Here is a 22,227-nt window from a genome sequence, read left to right as displayed (position 1 = left end):
CGTTGGTGATCCAATCGCTTATTTACTCAATAGGTGGAAGATGCCACCTAATAAAAGACGTGGTGGAGCTATTAATGCTCCTGATACTGCTGAATCCAATAGGGCAGTTTCTCTACCCCTTGGAGCACTTCGACAAAAGCCAAGGAGCCAAAGAATAGCTGATAGGCGCGAAGGAGAGATACCCCGCGAGAGAGTTCAAGAGAACCCCGCAGTAAGAGAGACTCAACCGGACTTAGCAGCTGAATTAAGGGGAATGAATCAAACCCTTAATGCGGTATTACAGGTTCTAACAAATCAAAATAGGGGCAGAGCAGGAATTCCTAATATGCCAAATCCTCAGCCTCATAGAGTTCATCAATTGTTTGGGGATCAAGAGCCACCAATTGAGAAGTATTTAAAGTTGAATTCGTCCACTTTCAATGGAGATTCATTGGATGAAGATCCACAACAATATCTAGAGGACACAAAGAAAGCTATTCGAGCTCTCAAGTGCACCAAGGAATGTGCTGTTGAGTTAGTATCCTACAACTTGCGTGATTCGGTAAGATATTGGTATGAGTCTCTTCTTGAGAGCAAAGAAGCAGCCGGACTTCCTCCTCCTTCTTGGGAAGAGTTCACTGAAGAGTTTCTTGCTCGATTTTATCCAGCTAACAAGCAAGCAGAAGATGCAATTGCCTTTGAAAAATTAAGGCAAGAGAATATGACAGTGACTGAGTATGCTAAAGAGTTTACTAGACTTTCTAAGAGTGCTCTGTACTTGGTGAATTCAGAAGAGATGAAAGTTCGTCGTTTCGTTCGTGGATTGACAGAACCTATGTTCACTACTCTTATGCCTGAAATCGGACGCATGTCTTTTAAGGATGTCCTAAACTTTGCTTATGGAATTGAAGCTGGGATAGCGGAGAGAAACACTTTTAAGGATGTTGGTAAGAAGCCCAAGATGAAGGGATAATTTTCTGGTGGATCTAGTTCAGGAGGATTTCAGTCTCATCATGGTCAGACTAATCAGCAAGGTTATTCGGGTTATCAAGCTCGTCCTCAAACATCTTTTGGTGGGGTTGCTTCTTTTGGATCTGTTCCTATGAGTGTTTCAAGTCCAAGACCTTTTGTTGGGGGCACCCCTCAATCTAGCGGACATGGTTCTAATCAGACAAGACCAACTAAATCTTACTGCCAGAAGTGTGGAATCTACCATTCTGGTATATGTTTTAAGACTACTGTGCATGTTTTGGTTGTGGTCAATTTGGTCATCTTAGGAGGGATTGTCCAAATTTTAGAGGAGGCTTTGCTCCAGGTATTGCACGTCCTACAACACCAATGCCATCATCTTCAGCTATGTCTATTGGAAATTCTTCCGGTCCTAGTGGCAGAGGAGCAGGTGGCAGGGGTTAGACTTATAACAGAGGAGGGAGCCAAAGAGGAAAAGGTCAGGCACGTGTGTATGCTTTAACACGCCAAGATGCTTAAGCTTCTAATGCTGTGGTGGCAGGTACTTTACAAGTTTGTTCTTTAGATGCTCGAATGTTATTTGATACGGGTTCTCATTATTCATATGTATCTCCACATCTTGCATCTCGTTTCGATAAATAACTTGAACTGTTATCCCACCCATTTCATGTTGGCACTCCACTTGGAGTCTCCACGGTGGTTTGAGTCATCTTTCGGTCTTGCGTTGTTAGAATTAATACGATTGAAACCTTAGCTGATTTGATTCTTTTAAAACTAATGGAAGATATTGACGTCATCTTAGGCATGAATTGGTTAGCAGCTTGTCATGCTGATGTGGGCTGTTACTCCAAAACTGTGAAGTTTGACATAGGGTATCTCACCTTTTGTTTTTAAGGGTGATGATTGTCCTACTTTAGCTAGCATCATCTCATTTATGAGTGCTATGCAATTGATGGATAAGGAAAACCAAGGATTTCTGGTAGTTGTTAGAGATGTTGATGCCGAAGTGCCTAGTCTTGATCAGGTTCCTATTGTTAGAGAATTCCCTGACGTGTTCCCTGATGAGCTACCGGGAATGCCGCCTGACCGTGAAGTTAAGTTTTCCATATAATTGGCTCTGGGAGTCTAACCTGTGTCCATTCCTCCCTATCGTATGGCTCCAACTGAGTTACGAGAATTGAAAGTTCAATTGGAAGATATGCTAGAGAAAGGATTCATTCATCCTAGCACTTCTCCGTGGGGAGCTCCTGTTCTATTCGTAAAGAAGAAGGATGAACGATGCGACTATGTGTGGATTATTGTCAGCTCAATAAGATAACTGTTCGCAACAAGTATCCATTACCAAGGATTGATTATTTGTTTGATTAACTTCAAGGAGCTACCTATTTCTCAAAAATTAACCTGCGTTCAGGGTACCATCAATTGAAGATAAAAGAGGAAGACATTCTAAAAACTGCTTTTCGTACTCGCTATCGGCACTATGAGTTCTTAGTAATGTCCTTTGGTCTGACGAATGTGCCTGCAGCTTTCATGGACTTAATGAATTGAGTCTTCAAACCTTTCTTAGATTGCTTTGTTATCGTCTTCATCGATGATATCTTGGTATATTTGAAAGATGCTACGGAGCATGAGTATCATTTAAGGATTGTGTTACAAACCTTAAGGGATCACAATCTTTATGCTAAGTTTTCTAAATGTGAGTTTTGGCTTGATCAAGTGACATTTTTGGGGCATGTGGTATCAAAAGATGGAATCATGGTGGATCCAAAGAAAGTGGAAGCCGTTCAGAAGTGGCCAAGGCCTACTACAGTGATGGAAATTCGTAGCTTTCGAGGATTGGCCGGTTACTATCGGCGATTCATCAAGGACTTCTCAGAATTTCTGCACCATTAACCAAGTTAACTAAGAAGAATATAAAGTTTTAATGGTCAGAAGCTTGTGAGAAAAGTTTTTAGACACTTAAGGCTTGTCTAACCTCAGCACCTGTTCTTGTTTTACCTTCTGGGTCTGGGGAATTCTCAGTCTTTTGTGATGCATCTCGGATAGGACTGGGTTGTGTATTGATGCAGCATGGCAGCGTTATTGCCTATGCCTCACGACAACTCAAGAAGCATGAGCAGAATTATCCAACTCATGACTTGGAAATGGCAGCAATCATTTTTGCTTTGAAGATTTGGAGATACTATCTTTATGGTGAAATCTGTGAGATGTACACGGATCACAAGAGTTTGAAGTATATATTTCAACAGAAGGATTTAAATTTGAGGCAACGGAGATGGATGGAGTTGCTAAAAGATTATGATTATACCATTTTGTATCATCCTGAAAAGGTAAACGTTGTAGTAGATACCCTCAGTAGGAAATCTATGGGTAGCTTGGCCCATATTACTCTTGCAAGGAGACCAATTGTTGAAGAAGTCCATCAATTAGAGGCCAGTGAAATTCAATTTGATCTTGGAGAATTAGGAGTTTTCTTAGCACATGTTCGAGCCCAATCTTCCCTGATAGAACAAATCAAAGCTGCACAACGTGATGACCCGAAACTAAGAAAGCTTATAGAAGATGTTCGCAATAGGAGGAACTCAAACTTTTCTCTTGATCAAGATGTCTTGTGTTGTGGTCAACACTTATGTGTGCCAAATAACCACGACTTGAAGAAAGCTATTTTGGAGGAGGCTCACAATTCTAAGTATACCGTTCATCCAGGCTCTAATAAGATGTATCAAGATTTGAAACAATTATTTTGGTGGGAAGGCATGAAAAAAGACATAGGAGTTTTTGTTTCTCATTGCTTAACTTGCCAACAGGTTAAAGCTGAACATCAAAGACCTGCTGGGTTATTGCAACAAATTGAGATACCTGAATGGAAGTGGGAAAGGATTACGATGGATTTTGTAACAGGTTTACCTCATAGTTTTAAAGGTTTTGATTCAATTTAGATAATTGTGGATAGAATGACAAAGTCAGCCCACTTTTTTCGGTGAAAACAACTTTTAGTGCAGCTCAATATGCTCAACTTTATGTTGATGAGATAGTTAAATTACATGGAATTCCAGTGTCCATTATTTCAGATCGCAGACCTCAATTCACCTCTCATTTTTGGAGATCTTCAGAAAGCATTAGGAATTTGTCTAGATCTTAGCACAGTTTTTCACCCTCAAACTGATGGACAATCAGAGAGGACGATCTAGACATTGGAAGACATGTTAAGGTGTTGTGTTCTAGATTTTAGTGGAAATTGGGACAGCTATCTACCTTTGATCGAGTTCTCTTATAATAATAGTTATCAAGCCAGCATTCAAATGGCACCATTTGAGGCTCTTTATGGGAGAATATGCAGGTCACCTATTGGGTGGTTTGAAGTTGGTGAGGTTAAGCTTTTGGGGCCAAATTTGGTACAAAATGCAGTTGAGAAGATTCGCATAATAAGAGAACGTTTATTAGCAGTTCAGAATAGGTAGAAGGCTTATGTTGATAATAGAAGGCGTAACTTAGAGTTTTCAGTGGGTGATCAGGTATTTCTTCGAGTGTCGCCTTTGAAAGGAGTGATGAGGTTTGGAAAAAGAGGCAAGCTTAATCCTCGTTACAATGGTCTATTTGAGATTTTGGACAGAATAGGTGCAGTTGCTTATCGCTTGGCATTGCCACCTGAGTTGTCTATGATTCATCCAATCTTTCACATATCAATGTTGCGCAAATACCTTCCCGGCCCATCTCATGTGCTTGAACCACAAGCCATAGAGCTAATGGAAGATTTATCATTTGAAGAGGAACCAGTGGCTATAGTTGATCGCTAAGTAAAGAAACTACGTTCTAAAGAGATAGCGTCTGTGAAGGTTGTTTGGAAGAATCATTCGGTAGAAGAAGCAACTTGGGAAGTAGAGGACATTATGCGCGACAAATATCTATCTTTGTTTGAGTCTGAAGGTAACTATCACACTTATCACCGTATATGAATTCGAAATTCGGGGAACGAATTTCTTAAGGGGGAGAGAATGTAATGACCAGAAAAAAAGGAAAGGAAAGCACGTGGGGGGCACATGCCCCCACTTAAATTTTCTTTCCCTGTTTCCCCTCCCCTCCTTCGAAGACTCCGTCCCCCTTTCCTTCTTTCATTTTCTTTTATTTCCTTCCAACAAAACCTAAAACCTTCTCTTCTTTTTCCCTTCCTTCTTATTCATCTCTTTCACCTTCTCATCTCTTCTTCTTGCAATCACACACTATCATTAAATCAACTTCTTTCATTTTACTTCATTCTCCTTCTCTACTTTATTTTATTCATTCAAATTTCACTTTTGACAACCCTAAATCATGGAGTTCAACTTAATGAGTGAAGAAAGTGTTCAACTTTTGAGTTCTGGTTATAATTGAGGCTTCAAGGTAACTCTTTGACTCAATAATTAGTTATAACTCAAATTTTTATCATTCCTATACTTGTGGGTATAACAAAATCCGAAATTAGGGTTATTAGGTTAGAAAATTTGGGGCTTTTGTCAAAGTGAGTAAGATTATGTTAATTGACAATATTAGTAGCTCACAAATATTATTATTGTCATATTTCTAGAGTTGTAGAATTATTGGACATCATTTGGTAGCTCGTTTACGCGCTCAGAGTTGCTTCCTGTTCCTTGGAATCAAGTTGTGAGTGGATATTATATCTATAATTATTTTTAAATATATTTTATCAATATTTTTGTTGAATCATTAATTTTGGAGTTTGAAAATATTTTATATTGTGATTTTTGAATTTTTGAAATAAATATTGATTTGTGAAACTTACAATTTTGTAAAAATAAACACGAGACAATATTTATATATTTTGTAAAGCATACATGTTTTCTTATTTGACTTTATTAAATTTTAATTAAATTTAAGTATGCATTCTTATATATATTTTTGATTTAATATGAAAATTTAGTAATATGTTATAATTATTAGAGATTTGTTATAAATGATTTGGTTTGGATTGGTTTGGGAGACTCTGACTAGAAACCGTAGTTAACAGCGGTTATGACGTTAACTTAGATGCATCTAACTTAGACCTCAGCTAGCAGGGCCCAACATGTAGGCCACACGTTGGATCTGTTATACCATACGGGCTCACTAGAGGAAAGGGCTACCCTTAGAGGTGGAGCCGCCCTAGGTGTGTAATATTTGATTTGATTTGACTTCTGGAATGAGAACTCCCATTTCAGTTCATCCTCTTAACTACTTATCTTTTTGTTTGCATAATTAATTAATATAAATTTCTCATCTCTGAAAGGAAATATAATTTTCAAGGTAAACTCTGTATTGTCTCGTGTGGGTTATAGATGTAATGTTTGCTCACTGAGTTGCAAAACTCACCCTATTATATTCCTATGTTTTCAGATACAGGAGTCATTCCCGGTTCTATTCCACCTGCCCCTCAGTAGATCTTAGTCATTTTGGTGAGTCCTTCTTCTTTCCAAGGGCTAAGTAATTATGTAATGGAACCTTTACTCAAAATTTAGATTATGTCAATGCTCCATAGGTCACAGGCAGGATCCTCGTGGGGGTTATGTTATTTTGAATCTTGAATTGTTTAGGTAGTAATTATGATTTGGTTATGTAAGACTTATGGATTTAACTATATACTCTAGGTATCAACTTGATATATATATATATATATATGATGCGTATTTTGGATATGATTGAAATATGTTGTTGTTGTTGTCTTTGGAAATGGATGTTTATTACTGATACAGGAAGTTAATATTTATGATGGTAAGGTCCTAAAAACAGAGGAGATTCTGTCCATTTTTCTAAAAATTTGGTCGTTTGGCTTGTGATAGGCAAAATTGTGATTTACTCTTTTCATAACTTGAACAATTATTAGCAATGGCTCCAAAAACATGGTGCACACTACTATGGTTCACTCACATTCTTCACAACTTCACACAACTAACCAGCAAGTGCATTGGGTCGTCCAAGTAATACCTTACGTGAGTAAGGGTCGATCCCACGGAGATTGTTGGTATGAAGCAAGCTATGGTCATCTTGTAAATCTCAGTTAGGTGAATTCAAATGGTTATAATGGTTTTCGAAAATAATAATAAATAAAGCATAAAATAAAGATAGAGATACTTATGTAAATCATTAGTGGGAATTTCAGATAAGCGCATGAAGATGCTGTGTTCCTTCTGAATCTCTGTTTTCCTACTGCTTTCATCCAATCATTCTTACTCCTTTCTATGGCAAGCTGTATGTAGGGCATCACCGTTGTCAAATGACTACTTCTCATCCTCTCAGTGAAAATAGTCCAAATGCTCTTGTCACAGCACGGCTAATCATCTGTCGGTTCTCGATCATGTTGGAATAGAATCCATTGATTCTTTTGTGTTTGTCACTACGCCCAACAATCGCGAATTTGAAGCTCGTCACAGTCATTCAATCCCTGAATTCTACTCGGAATACCACATACAAGGTTTAGACTTTCCAGATTATCAAGAATGGCCACCAATAATTCTCGCTTATACCATGAAGATTCTGATTAAGGAATCCAAGAGATACACGCCCGATCTAAGGTAGACCGGAAGTGGTTGTCAGTCACGCATTCATAAGGATGGATGATGATGAGTGTCACGGATCATCACATCCATCAGGTTGAAGTGCAGCGAATATCTTAGAATAAGAATAAGCTTGAATTGAATAGAAGAACAGTAGTAATTGCATTAATTCTCGAGGTACAGCAGAGCTCCACACCTTAATCTATGGTGTGTAGAAACTCCACCGTTGAAAATACATAAGTGATGGTCCAGGCATGGTCGAATGGCCAGCCCCCAAGGTCTAAGAACTAAACGTCCAAAGATAGATACCAAGATAAAATTACAATAGTAAAAAGTCCTATTTATACTAGACTAGCTACTAGGGTTTACAGAAATAAGTCTAAGTGCAGAAATCCACTTTCGGGGACCACTTTGGTGTGTGCTTGGGCTGAACTTAAGCTTTACACGTGCAGAGGCTTCTCTTGGAGTTAAACGCCAAGTTGTAACGTGTTTTTGGCGTTTAACTCTGGTTTGTGACGTGTTTTTGGCGTTTTACTCCAGAATGTAGCATGAAACTGGTGTTGAACGCCAATTTGCGTCGTCTAAGCTCAAACAAAGTATGAACTATTATATATTGCTGGAAAGCCCTGGATGTCTAATTTCCAACGCAGTTGAGAGCGCACCATTTAGAGTTTTGTAGCTCCAGAAAATCTATTTCGAGTGCAGGGAGGTCAGAATCCAACAACATCAGCAGTCCTTTTTCAGCCTGAATCAGATTTTTGCTCAGGTCTCTCAATTTCAGCCAGAAAATACCTGAAATCATAGAAAAACACACAAACTCATAGTAAAGTCCAGAAATATGAATTTTGCATAAAAACTAATAAAAACATCCCTAAAAGTAGCTAGATCCTACTAAAAACTACCTAAAAACAATGCCAAAAAGCGTATAAATTATCCGCTCATCACAACACCAAACTTAAATTGTTGCTTGTCCCCAAGCAACTGAAAATAAAATAGGATAAAAAGAAGAGAATATACTATAAATCTCAAAATATCAATGAATATTAGTTCTAATTAGATGAGCGGGACTTGTAGCTTTTTGCTTCTGAACAGTTTTGGCATCTCACTTTATCCTTTGAAGTTCAGAATGATTGGCATCCATAGGAACTCAGAGTTAACATAGCGTTATTGATTCTCCTAGTTAAGTATGTTGATTCTTGAACACAGCTACTTTTATGAGTCTTGGCCGTGGCCCTAAGCACTTTGTTTTCCAGTATTACCACCGGATACATAAATGCCACAGACACATGACTGGGTGAACCTTTTCAGATTGCGACCCAGCTTTGCTAAAGTCCCCAGTTAGAGGTGTCCAGAGCTCTTAAGTACACTCTTTTTACTTTGGATCATGACTTTAACCACTCAGTCTCAAGCTTTTCACTTGGACCTGCATGCCACAAGCACATGGTTAGGGATAGCTTGATTTAGCCGCTTAGGCCTGGATTTTATTTCCTTGGGCCCTCCTATCCATTGATGCTCAAAGTCTTGGATCCTTTTTACCCTTGCCTTTTGGTTTTAAGGGCTATTGGATTTTTTTGCTTGCTTTTTCTTTTTCTTTTATATTCTTTTTTTGCCACTTTTTTTTTGCAAGCTTTTTCTTGCTTCAAGAATCAATTTTATGATTTTTCAGATCATCAACAACATTTCTCTTTTTCATCATTCTTTCAAGAGCCAACAATTTTAACATTCATAAACAACAAGATAAAAAATATGCACTGTTCAAGCATTCATTCAGAAAACAAAAAGTATTGTCACCACATCAATATAATTAAACTAATTTCAAGGATGAATTCGAAACTCATGTACTTCTTGTTCTTTTGTATTAAAAACATTTTTCATTTAAGAAAGGTGAAGGATTCATGGAATTATTCATAGCCTTAAGACATAGTTATTAATTATTAAGGATCATGTAGTAAAGACACAAACATAGGCAAATATGAAGTTCAAAAACCGAAAAATAGAGAGATAAGAACAAGGAAGTTAAGGAATGAGTCCACCTTAGTGATGGTGGCGCCTCCTCCTTGAAGGACCAATGGTGTTCTTGAGCTCCTCTATGTCTCTTTCTTGCCTTTGTTGCTCCTCCCTCATAGCTCTTTGATCTTCTCTAATCTCATGGAGAATGATGGAGTGCTCTTGGTGTTCCACCCTTAATTGGTTCATGTCATGACTCAATCCTTCTAGAGAAGTGTTGAGTTGTTCCCAATAGTTGTTTGGAGGAAAATGCATCCCTTGAGGCACCTCAGGAATTCCTTGATGATGAGCTTCCTTATGCGTCTCTTGAGATCCATGAATGGGCTCTCTTGTTTGCTCCATCCTCTTCTTAGTGATGGACTTGTCCTCTTCAATGAGGATGTCTCCTTCGATGACAACTCCAGCTGAGTAGCATAGATGGCAAATGAGATGAAGAAAAGCCAGCCTTGCCAAGGTGGAGGGCTTTTCGTCTACTTCCTCTCCAATCTTGATGCTATGGATCATGATGGCCCGATCCACAGTTACTTCGGATCGGTTGCTAGTAGGAATGATAGAGCGTTGGATGAACTCCAACTATCCTCTAGCCACAGGCTTAAGATCCAGTCTTCTCAATTGAACCGGCTTGCCTTTTGAGTCTCTTTTCTATTGAGCTCCTTCCACACATATGTCCATGAGGACTTGGTCCAACCTTTGATCAAAGTTGACCCTTCTAGTCTAGGGGCGTGCATCTTCTTGCATCATAGGCAAGTTGAATGCCAACCTTACATTCTCCGGACTGAAATCTAAGCATTTCCCCTGAACTATTGTAAGATAATTCTTTGGGTTCGGGTTCATACTTTGATCATGGTTCCTAGTGATCCATGCATTGGCATAGAACTCTTGAACCATTAAGATTTCGACTTGTTGAATGGGGTTGGTAAGAACTTCCCAACCTCTTCTTTGGATCTCATGTCGGATCTCCGGATACTCATTTTTCTTGAGCATGAAAGGGACCTCGGGGATCACCTTCTTCTTGGCCACAACTTCATAGAAGTGGTCTTGATGGGCTTTTGAGATGAATCTCTCCATCTCTCATGACTCGGAGGTGGAAGTTTTTGTCTTCCCTTTCCTCTTTATAAAGGTTTCTTCGGCTTTAGGTGCCATCAATGGTTATGGAAAAACAAAAAAGCTATGCTTTTACCACACCAAACTTAGAATGTTGCTCGTCCTCGAGCAAAAGAAGAAAGAATAGATGAAGAAGAGAGATGTGTATTCGGCCAAGGGAGATAAGAGAGGGTAGTGATGTGTGAAAATGAAGAAGGATAGATGGGTTTATATAGTGGAGGGAGAGGGTAGTAGGTTTGGTCATTTAGGGTGGGAAAGAGATTTTGAATTTGAAGGTAGGTGGGGTTTATGGGGAAGAGTGGATGGATGTGAGTGGTGAAGAGGTGTTTGGGGAAGAGAGATTCAAGTGATTGGTGAATGGTGAATGGTGTTTGGGAAGAGTGTCATTGGATAGTGTGAAGAAGAGAGAAGGTGAGTTGAGGTATGTGGGAATCCTGAGGGGTCCACAGATCCTGAGGTGATCCTGTGGGGTCCACAGATCCTGAGGTGTCAAGGATGAATCATCCCTATAGCAATTAGGCGTGTAAAACGCCCTCTACCTGCAATCCTGGCGTTTAACGCCAGACTGAAGCTTGTTTCTGGCGTTAAACGCCCAAATGTAGCATGTTTATGGCGTTTAACGCCAGCTTGATGCTTGTTGCTGGCGTTAAACGCCAGCTTTCCTCAGGGTGCAATCCTGGCATTTAAACGCCAAATTGCTGCTTGTTTCTGGCGTTCAACACCAGATTCATGCTCTGTTCTTGCGTTGAACGCCAGTTAGATGCTCCTTACTGGCGTTTAAACGCCAGTAAGCTCTTCCTCCAGGGTGTGCTGTTTCTTCTACTGTTTTTGATTCTGTTTTTAATTTTAGCAATTATTTTGTGACTCCACATGATCATAAACCTAATAAAACATAAAAGAACAATAGAATTATAGATGAATAAAAATTGGGTTGCCTCCCAATGAGCGCTTCTTTAATGTCAATAGCTTGACAGTGAGCTCTCATGGAGCTTCACAAGTTATAAGAGCATTGTTGGGACCTCCCAACACCAAACTTAGAGTTTGAATGTGGAGGTTCAACACCAAACTTAGAGTTTGGTTGTGGCCTCCTAACACCAAACTTAGAGTTTGACTGTGGGGGCTTTGTTTGACTCTGTATTGAGAGAAGCTTTTCATGCTTCCTCTCCATGTTTACAGAAGGATAACCTTGAGCTTTAAACACAAGGTAGTCCCCATTCAATTGAAGGACTAGTTCACCTCTATCAACATCAATCACAGCTCCTGCTGTGGCTAGGAAGGGTCTTCCAAGGATGATGCATTCATCCTCCTCCTTCCCAGTGTCTAGGATTATGAAATCAGCAGGGATGTAAAGGCCTTTAACCTTCACTAACACGTCCTCTACTAATCCATAAGCTTGTTTTATTGACTTGTCTGCCATATCTAATGAGATTCTTGCAGCTTGTACCTCAAAGATCCCAGCTTCTCCATTACAGAGAGTGGCATAAGATTTATACCTGACCCCAGGTCACACAGAGCCTTCTCAAAGGTCATGGTGCCTATGGTACATGGTATTAAGAATTTACCAGGATCTTGTTTCTTTTGAGGTAGAGTTTGCTGAACCCATGTATCTAGTTCACTAATGAGCAAGGGAGGTTCACCTTTCCAAGTCTCATTACCAAACAACTTGGCATTCAGCTTCATGATGGCTCCTAGATATTGAGCAACTTGCTCTCCAGTTACATCTTCATCCTTTTCAGAGGAAGAATAGTTCTCAGAGTTCATGAATGGAAAAAGGAGGTTGAATGGAATCTCTATGATCTCTAGGTGAGCCTCAGATTCCTTAGGTTTCTCAATTTGGAACTCCTTTTTGTTCAGAGGACGTCCCAAGAGGTCTTCCTCACTGGGATTCACATCCTTCTCCTCCTTTGTGCATTCGGCCATATTGGTTATATCAATGGCCTTGCACTCTCTTTTTGGATTCTCTTCTGTATTACTTGGAAGAGTACTAGGAGGAGTTTCAGTGATTTTCTTACTCAGCTGGCCCACTTGTGCCTCCAAATTTCTAATGGAGGACCTTGTTTCACTCATGAAACTTAAAGTGGCCTTAGACAGATCAGAGACTATGTTTGCTAAGTTAAAGGAACTCTGCTCAGAATTCTCTGTCTGTTGCTGAGAAGATGATGGAAAAGACTTGCTACTGCTAAGCCTGTTTCTTCCACCATTATTAAAGCCTTGTTGAGGCTTTTGTTGATCCTTCTATGAGAAATTTGGATGATTTCTCCATGAGAAATTATAGGTATTTCCATAAGGTTCACCCATGTAATTTACCTCTGCCATTGCAGGGTTCTTAGGATCATAAGCTTCTTCTTCAAAAGATGCCTCTTTAGTACTGTTGGATGCATTTTGCCATCCATTTAGACTTTGAGAAATCATGTTGACTTGCTAAGTCAACATTTTGTTCTGAGCCAATATGGCATTCAGAGCATCAATTTCAAGAACTCCCCTCTTCTGAGGTGTCCCATTACTCACAGGATTCCTCTCAGAAGTGTACATGAATTGGTTATTTGTAACCATGTCAATGAGTTCTTGAGCTTCTGCAGGCATTTTCTTTAGGTGAATGGATTCACCTGCAGAATGATCCAGGGACATCTTAGAGAACTCATATAGACCATAATAGAATATATCCAAAATGGTTCACTCTGAAAGCATGTCAGAAGGACACTTTTTGGTCATCTGCTTGTATCTTTCCCAAGCTTCATAGAGGGATTCACCATCTTTTTGTTTGAAGGTCTGAACATCCACTCTAAGCTTGCTCAGCTTTTGAGGAGGAAAGAACTTAGCCAAGAAGGCCGTGACCAGCTTATCCCAAGAGTCCAGGCTATCTTTAGGTTGTGAGTCCAACCATGTTCTAGCTCTGTCTCTTACAGCAAAAGGGAAAAGTATGAGCCTGTAGACTTCAGGATCTACTCCATTAGTCTTAACAGTCTCACAGATCTACAAAAACTCAGTTAAAAACTGATAGGGATCTTCTGATGGAAGTCCATAAAACTTGCAGTTCTATTGCATTAGAGCAACTAGTTGAGGCTTAAGCTCAAAATTGTTTGCTCCAATGGCAGGGATTGAGATGCTTCTTCCATCAAATTTGGAAGTAGGTGTAGTATAATCACCAAGCATCCTCCTTGCATTATTATTTTCGGCTACCATCTCCTCTTCCTTTTCAAAAATTTCTGTAAGGTTGTCTCTGGATTGTTGTAATTTAGCTTCTCTTAGTTTCCTCTTCAAAGCCTTTTCAGTTTCAGGATCTGCTTCAACAAGAATATTCTTGTCCTTGCTCCTGCTCATATGAAAAAGAAGAGAACATAAAATAATAATAGGGATGAGAAAAATTCGAACACAGAGGAGATGAGAGGGTTTGAATTTTTAGATGAAGAGAAGAGTTAGTAAATGAATAAATAAATAGAAAGAGATGAGAGGGAGAGAATTTCAAAAATTAACTAAAATAAAAGAAAAATATTAAAGTTAAAATTCAAAAATTAAGAAAAGGAATAAAATAAAAATTAAAATTTGAAACAATTAGTTAAAAAAAGAATTTTGAAAAAGAGGGAGGTAATTTTCGAAAATTAGAGAGAGGAAAGTAGTTAGGTGGTTTTGAAAAAGATAAGAAATAGTAAAACAAACAAAAAGTCAATTAGTTAGTTGAAAAAGATTTTGAAAATAAATTTTAAAAATTTTCAAAAATAATAAAAAAATAAAAAAGATTTGATTTTTGAAAAAGATTTTGAAAAGATAGGATTTTTTAAAATTGAAATCTTGACTTGACTAACAAGAAACAACTAATTTTAAAATTTTTTGACTAAGTTAACCCAAAGATTTCGAATTTTTGAGTAAAACAAGGAAAAGATATTTTTTATTTTTTAATTTTTTATGATGAGAGAGAAAAACACAAAAATGACTCATAACATGAAAATTATGAATCAAAACACATGATGCATGCAAGAACACTATGAATGTCAAGATGAACACCAAGAACACTTTGAAGATCAAGATGAACATCAAGACTTATTTTTGAAAAATTTTCAAGAAAAGAAAAACATGCAAGACACCAAACTTAGAAATTCTCAATGCTTAGACACTATGAATGCAAAAATGCATATGAAAAACAACAAAAAACACAAAACAAGAAAATATCAAGATCAAACAAGAAGACTTACCAAGAACAACTTGAAGATCATGAAGAACATGCATGAGTTTTCGAAAAATGCACAAATTTTTAAAGACATGCAATTGACACTAAACTTAAAAATTGACACTAGACTCAAACAAGAAACACAAAATATTTTTTTATTTTTATGATTTTATAATATTTTTTGTATTTTTTCGAAAATTATTTTTAGAAAAACGAAAACAAAGAAAGAAAAAAAATTTTGGAAAAATCTTTTGAAAACTTTTTGAAAACAACATAAAGGAAAATTTCCTAATCTGAGCAACAAGATGAACCGTCAGTTGTCCAAACTCAAACAATCCCCGGCAACGGCGCCAAAAACTTGATAGGCAAAATTGTGATTTACTCTTTTCATAACTTGAACAATTCTTAGCAATGGCTCCAAAAACTTGGTGCACACTACTATTGTTCACTCACATTCTTCACAACTTCGCACAACTAACCAGCAAGTGCACTGGGTCGTCCAAGTAATACCTTACATGAGTAAGGGTCGATCCCATGGAGATTGTTGGTATGAAGCAAGCTATGGTCATCTTGTAAATCTCAGTTAGGCGGATTCAAATGGTTATAATGGTTTTCGAAAATAATAATAAATAAAGCATAAAATAAAGATAGAGATACTTATGTAAATCATTAGTGGAAATTTCAGATAAGCGCATGAAGATACTGTGTTCCTTCTGAATCTCTGCTTTCCTACTGCTTTCATCCAATCATTCTTACTCCTTTCTATGGCAAGCTTTATGTAAAGCATCACTGTTGTCAATGGCTACTTCCCATCCTCTCAGTGAAAATGGTCCAAATGCTCTTATCACAGCACGGCTAATCATCTGTCGGTTCTCGATCATGTCAGAATATAATCCATTGATTCTTTTGTGTCTGTCACTACGCCCAACAATCGCGAGTTTGAAGCTCGTCACAGTTATTCAATCCCTGAATCCTACTCGGAATACCACATACAAGGTTTAGACGTTCTGGATTCTCAAGAATGGCCGCCAATAATTCTAGCTTATACCACGAAGATTCTGATTAAGGAATCCAAGAGATACACGCCCGATCTAAGGTAGAACAGAAGTGGTTGTCAGTCACGCGTTCATAAGGATGGATGATGATGAGTGTCATGGATCATCACATCCATCACGTTGAAGTGCAGCGAATATCTTAGAATAAGAATAAGCTTGAATTGAATAGAAGAACAGTAGTAATTGCATTAATTCTCGAGGTACAGCAGAGCTCCACACCTTAATCTATGGTGTGTAGAAACTCCACCGTTGAAAATACATAAGTGATGGTCCAGGCATGGCCGAATGGCCAGCCCCCAAGGTCTAAGAACTAAACATCCAAAGATAGATACCTGATGAGCGGATAATTTATACGCTTTTTGGCATTGTTTTTAGGTAGTTTTTAGTAAGTTCAAGCTACTTTTAGGGATGTTTTCATTAGTTTTTATGTTAAATTCACATTTCTGGACTTTAATATGAGTTTGTGTGTTTTTCTGTGATTTCAGGTAATTTCTGGCTGAAATTGAGGGACTTGAGCAAAACTCTGAAAAAGGCTGACAAAAGGACTGCTGATGCTGTTGGAATCTGACCTCCCTGCACTCGAAATGGATTTTCTGGAGCTACAGAACTCCAAATAGCGCGCTCTCAACGGCGTTGAAAAGTAGACATCCAAAGCTTTCCAGAAATATATAATAGTTCATACTTTAGTCGGAAATTGATGACGTAACTTGGCGTTGAACGCCAAGTACATGCTGCTGTCTGGAGTTAAACGCCAGAAACACGTCATGATCTGGAGTTGAACGCCCAAAACACGTTATAACTTGGCGTTCAACTCCAAGAAAAGCCTCAGCTCGTGGATAGATCAAGCTCAGCCCAAACATACACCAAGTGGGCCCCGGAAGTGGATTTATGCATCAATTACTTACTCATGTAAACCCTAGTAGCTAGTTTAGTATAAATAAGACTTTTTACTAGTGTATTAGTCATCTTTTGGCCATTCGGTCTTTTGATCATTCAGGGGGCTGGCCTCTCGGCCATGCCTAAACCTTTCACTTATGTATTTTCAACGGTGGAGTTTCTACACACCATAGATTAAGGGTGTGGAGCTCTGCTGTGCCTCAAGTTTCAATACAATTACTATTATCTTCTATTCAATTCTCTTTTATTCTTATTCCAAGATATACGTTGCACTTCAACTTGATGAATGTGATGATTCGTGACACTCATCATCATTCTCACCTATGAACGCACGTGACTGACAACCACTTCCGTTCTACCTTAGGCCGGGCGCATATCTCTTAGATTCCCCAACAGAATCTTCGTGGTATAAGCTAGATAGATGGTGGCATTCATGGGAATCCGGAAAGTCTAACCTTGTCTGTGGTATTTCGAGTAAGATTCCGATATTGAATGATTGTGACGAGCTTCAAACTCCTGAAGGCTGGGCGTTAGTGACAGACGCAAAAGAATCAAGGGATTCTATTCCAACCTGATTGAGAACCGACAGATGATTAGCCGTGCTGTGACAGAGCATAGGACCATTTTCACTGAGAGGATGGGATGTAACCATTGACAACGGTGATGCCCTACATACAGCTTGCCATGGAAAGGAGTAAGAAGGATTGGATGAATGTAATAAGAAAGTATAAATTCGAGAGGAGCACAGCATCTCCATACGCCTATCTGAAATTCCCACCATTAATTTACATAAGTATTTCTATCTTAGTTTATTTATCTTTATTTTCTATTTATTCTATTAATCAAATTTAAACCAATAATCCAATTATACTTGAATCCGCCTGACTGAGATTTACAAGGTGACCATAGCTTGCTTCATACCAACAATCTCTGTGGGATCGACCCTTACTCACGTAAGGTATTACTTGGACGACCCAGTACACTTGCTGGCTAGTTGAACGGAGTTGTGTCCACACATAGCAAAGAGCTATAATAATGATTCCATACAACAACAAAGAATACTATATTGATGCGATCACAATTTCGTCCACCAATACCAAGATGAAATTACAATAGTAAAAAGTCCTATTTATACTAGACTAGCTACTAGGGTTTACAAAAATAAGTCTAAGTGCAGAAATCCACTTTCAGGGCCCACTTTAGTGTGTGGTTGGGCTGAGCTTGAACTTTACACATGCAGAGGCTTCTCTTGGAGTTAAACACCAAGTTGTAACATGTTTTTGGCGTTTAACTCTAGTTTGTGACGTGTTTCTGGTGTTTTACTCCAGAATACAGCATGGAACTGGCGTTGAACACCAGTTTGCATCATCTAAGCTCAAACAAAGTATGATCTATTATATATTTCTGGAAAGCCCTAGATGTCTAATTTCCAACGCAGTTGAGAGCGTGCCATTTGGAGTTCTGTAGCTCCAGAAAATCTTTTTTGAGTGCAGAGAGGTCAGAATCCAACAACATCAGCAGTCATTTTTCAGCTTGAATCAGATTTTTGCTCAAGTCCCTCAATTTCAGCCAGAAAATACCTGAAATCATAGAAAAACACAGAAACTCATAGTAAAGTCCAAAAATATAAATTTTGCATAGAAACTAATAAAAACATCCCTAAAAGTAGCTAGATCCTACTAAAAACTACCTAAAAACAATGCCAAAAAGCGTATAAATTATCCGCTCATCAGCTTGCTGAGGGACTTGTCCCTTGAGTGCCAGAGCTTGGTTTGGGTCATGACAGGCTTGGTTCAAACTCATCATGTAATTATTGATTTCATCAACAATATGCAGTGTGGGTGCAAGTATGGCCCGATCTTGAATGTTAGATAGATAGTTTGTCCCATCAAACAAATCCGGATATATTGCTTTATAAATAGCTACGATGGGGTCATCCCAATCCTTTATCATGATATCATCCGGGATTTTGACTTTGTCAACACCATCCTTCTGAGTGCCATAGTTCCCATCACCGATCTTTAGAATCCATTCTGCAAATTCCCTTAAGTCTTCTATTTTTTCATCATCATGTGTAGCTTTCAGACGCATGTTCTTTGACAAAGTAAGTAACTTGCAGCTCTCCCAAATGTAAGATAAATTTATCGTTTTATGTACAATATCTTTCCTTCTACCTTTGGGAATAACAGGAAGTATCTGCCGAAAATCCCCACCGAATACAATTGTCTTTCCTCCGAATGGCTGATTTTGACTATTTGGATATTAAACCTCAAGATATCCCTCATTTTCCTATCAAGCGCCTCAATGCAATGTTTATTAACCATAGGAGTTTCATCCCATATTATTAACCGAGTCTTTATTATCAACTCAGCCAATGCACCGCCTTGCTTTATGTTGCATGTTGAAAATTCATCAAGGTTTAGTCAGATTGCAAAACGTGAGTGTGCTGTCCTACCACCTGGTAACAATGAGGATGCTATCCCGCTTGATGCAACCGTGATAACAATCTTCCCTTTTGATCTAATTGCAGCGGCTAGTGTCTTCCAGACAAATGTCTTTCCAGTCCCACCGTATCCATATAGGAAGAAGACCCTCCCTTTCCCATTATTCATGGCTTCCATAATTTGTTCATATAATGATCTTTGTTCTTCTGTTAGTTGTTGCAGATATGTTGTGTGTTCCACCGCTAGATTGCGTCTATCATATCGAAGTTCATCGTGAATCAGTCTATTAATCCCAGTGTGCCTCAAAAGCAGATTAGATGTTTCCGTGTTTGGGTATGGCATAGAATGGTAATCTCTTAAGCTTTTGTTGTAAGCCTTCAATAAGTCCTCAATTTCAATTAGAATCAATTCCTGCAGCTCTTCATCTGTTACTTGTAAACCTGCATTGGAATTAAAAGGTTGTGATCAGCTGAAACTATGATAACACTATCAACTTACGTGCATGCCACTATTTCAGAAACAGCATGGATGTCTATTACTATATTGGATTTTTCATATACATCAAATTACTATTTATACATCAAATGTGTGTGTTGTTGTGTGGTTATAGCAATGATATATAACTGTTTGTTTGTTGATGTGATTTTCCAAATAGAATTTCTCGAAAAAAATTAATAGTCTTTGTTCTTTGAAACACATGTTAATTTATTTTAAAAGTTTTGTATTTTAGTATGTTGATGTCATGAATATGGTTGAACAACATTCTTAATAGTAATAAATTGTTATTAGGTATGAGGATTAGGTGTTGATTTATAATAAATATACTTGAATCATATGCTCATACAAATCAATTTGTTACAACATAAGGTTTTTGATGAAGATATCCTGCAAGTTATTTTGTATGTACATTTTTTGATTTGTTTTGGTTAGTTAGTCTTCCCATAGCTATTATACAATGGAGTAAATGCTGTAGTTTTTATAACATGATGTATTTCTTCAAGCTCCTATCTATCATGTGCTCTAGTGTATTTTTCTTGTAACTAATTCTCACTACTATTATTGTGCATGCTATTAGACTCTGTAAAATATCCAATTTTCAACACATGTTGACAGGTACATCTAATGGGATGGATTTGGGTAAAGCTAGAATATTGTATCCATAATAGGGACAATTGTGCAAGGCTTTTCATTGATACAACCACATCTGACCATTTCAGACTATATTTCATTAGAAGGATCATCCAAATTTCAGAACAAAGAATTTCAGAGGTAATACATCCTTCCATAACTATAACTACTAAACATTGTATTGTATTTTCATTCAAACCAACCAACACGGATTTATAGTCATTTAATTGCACAAAACAATTGCATATATATTGTGCATATAACTTGAACATAACTGGTCAATGAGACCTCAAAAGTCACTAATGTTAAAATGCTTAAAATTAAATTGTGTATAGATCTAATGTTTGGTTTTCTAAAGGAGTGAAAAAATTTCTTACATGTTTAGGATATTCAAAAAATGTAAGAATACTAACTCAACTATGTATAGGATATTCAAAAAATATAAGAATGCTAACTCAATTAAGTAAATCTCCGTTCTTGTACTGATTAAGACTAAGTAGTGCTTATGGTGTGAATGTTATAGTTATGATGGTGTGGTGAAGTTGTAGTTTCTAGAACACCGTGTTTCCTTTTAACAAATCATGGGAATTTAGATGTACTTGATTTATGCAAAAAGATTACCGGTCAAAGTCATGTTAGCAATTTAAGGTTACCTTGATTATCGAAAATTCTTCTTTGCATGTGCACAATGTCATCGGACAACAACTTCTATGTATTTTCCCACACATGCTCAGGCCTTGCCATTGAATTAGATGATAGTAACGTCGCATACAGTTTTCTTAAGTATTCTCCTAATCTCCAATGGCTAGCTTCATTAATTGCTTCAATATATTCTTTGTCGTCATCCAATAGACCTTGTGCAAAACATACGTCTCTAAATGACGGATATACAACCGCATCAACTATTCTAATCTCTTCGTAGGACGTAGGTCCCCTAACAAATTTAAGTAGCAACCTCAAGTAACAGATTTCACCCGATCCTAGAGAAACGAAGAAAATTCTCCCAATGACGGAGTGTGACTTGCGTGGGAACTACTTCCGTGGTTGAGGCTTCCACACAAACTTGGTTGAAAACTCGACATATGTTAGGTTGCGCGCTTCTGGATATTTTTTATTTGCCTTAAATCATCCTATGAACATAGACTCTTTCACTGAAGCTTTTCTAGCAACATCATCTAGGGTTTCATGATCTTCAAAGACCACAGGTTGCTCATCAGGTAAATGAAAACCTAGCCTAACCACCAAAGGGTCTCTATAGTGGATGTTGTAGCCAAAAATCCTCCAAGCTGCCTCACATGGTGAGATGTACCTACAATCGTAGTACATGCTCACTTCATCGCATTCATCATCTTCTGCATCTCCTGTAGCACTCTTGTAAAATAAAGCTGTCACTCGATCATGTCCTTTGTTCACATATTTGAACAAATATTTTATAGATCTTGATTGGTTGCACCACTCAATGTTGATGTGTGCTCCATATCTTAATAACAACTCCCTATTATGTGGGATAACATATCGATTGTCAAGATCGACACCTGATTTATTGATTATTCTACCATCTTTCCTTCGTCTATAAATTGGATAGCCATCCTCATCAACAGTTGTACTTTCAACAAATTTCTTTGAAAAATAGCGTATGCATTTGCCGTTATTCATGCACGGTGAATCTTTTCGAACACTACCACATGGTCCATGCATCATGTGATTTCCAACAGCTTCATAGTACACTGGATCTTTTTCTTTGTTTGGTATTTCAGCACTGATAATTCGGTCTATGTCTTCGCCTGTTGGATATCTATCATCTCGGTGAAGGAATAACAAAAGTGGGCATGCGGCAATCCTTGTTTTTGAAATTCAATAGTATAAACCACTGTAAAAGTAAAAAAAATTACTATTAGTCTGACAATTTTTTTCGGGCTAAAATAAAACTGATTGGGTATATTTGAACACAA

At 37.9% G+C, this 22,227-nt stretch overlaps 1 protein-coding gene and 1 non-coding gene across 35 annotated transcripts in view; both read left to right on the top strand.

Annotated features, from left to right (window-relative positions):
• LOC112710659 (uncharacterized) overlaps positions 1-22,227 on the top strand; it is a 39,613-nt gene that overhangs the window by 5,301 nt on the left and 12,085 nt on the right. For 13 of the 34 annotated variants that reach the window (XM_072202731.1, XM_072202727.1, XM_072202726.1 and 10 more), the window contains exons 4-7: positions 34-1,489; positions 6,319-6,377; positions 19,370-19,495; positions 20,261-20,416. In XM_072202731.1, the coding sequence (XP_072058832.1) occupies positions 34-952 (919 nt within the window). In that variant the 3' untranslated portion in view covers positions 953-1,489; positions 6,319-6,377; positions 19,370-19,495; positions 20,261-20,416. Of the gene's footprint in view, positions 1-33; positions 1,490-6,318; positions 6,378-16,291; positions 16,936-19,369; positions 19,496-20,260; positions 20,417-22,227 lie in introns of those variants that run through there. The other 21 variants (XR_011865532.1, XR_011865530.1, XR_011865528.1 and 18 more) reach the window with 9 other exon arrangements.
• Positions 13,269-13,376, top strand: LOC112713873 (small nucleolar RNA R71). The gene has a single exon (XR_003158833.1). It is a non-coding gene; the product is annotated as a small nucleolar RNA R71 (small nucleolar RNA).

Source organism: Arachis hypogaea, chromosome 9 (genome assembly GCF_003086295.3).
Source record: "Arachis hypogaea cultivar Tifrunner chromosome 9, arahy.Tifrunner.gnm2.J5K5, whole genome shotgun sequence".
Lineage (NCBI taxonomy): Eukaryota > Viridiplantae > Streptophyta > Magnoliopsida > Fabales > Fabaceae > Arachis > Arachis hypogaea.
The sequence above is the reverse complement of the archived record's forward strand: the minus strand, read 5'-3'. Positions and strand labels throughout refer to the sequence as shown.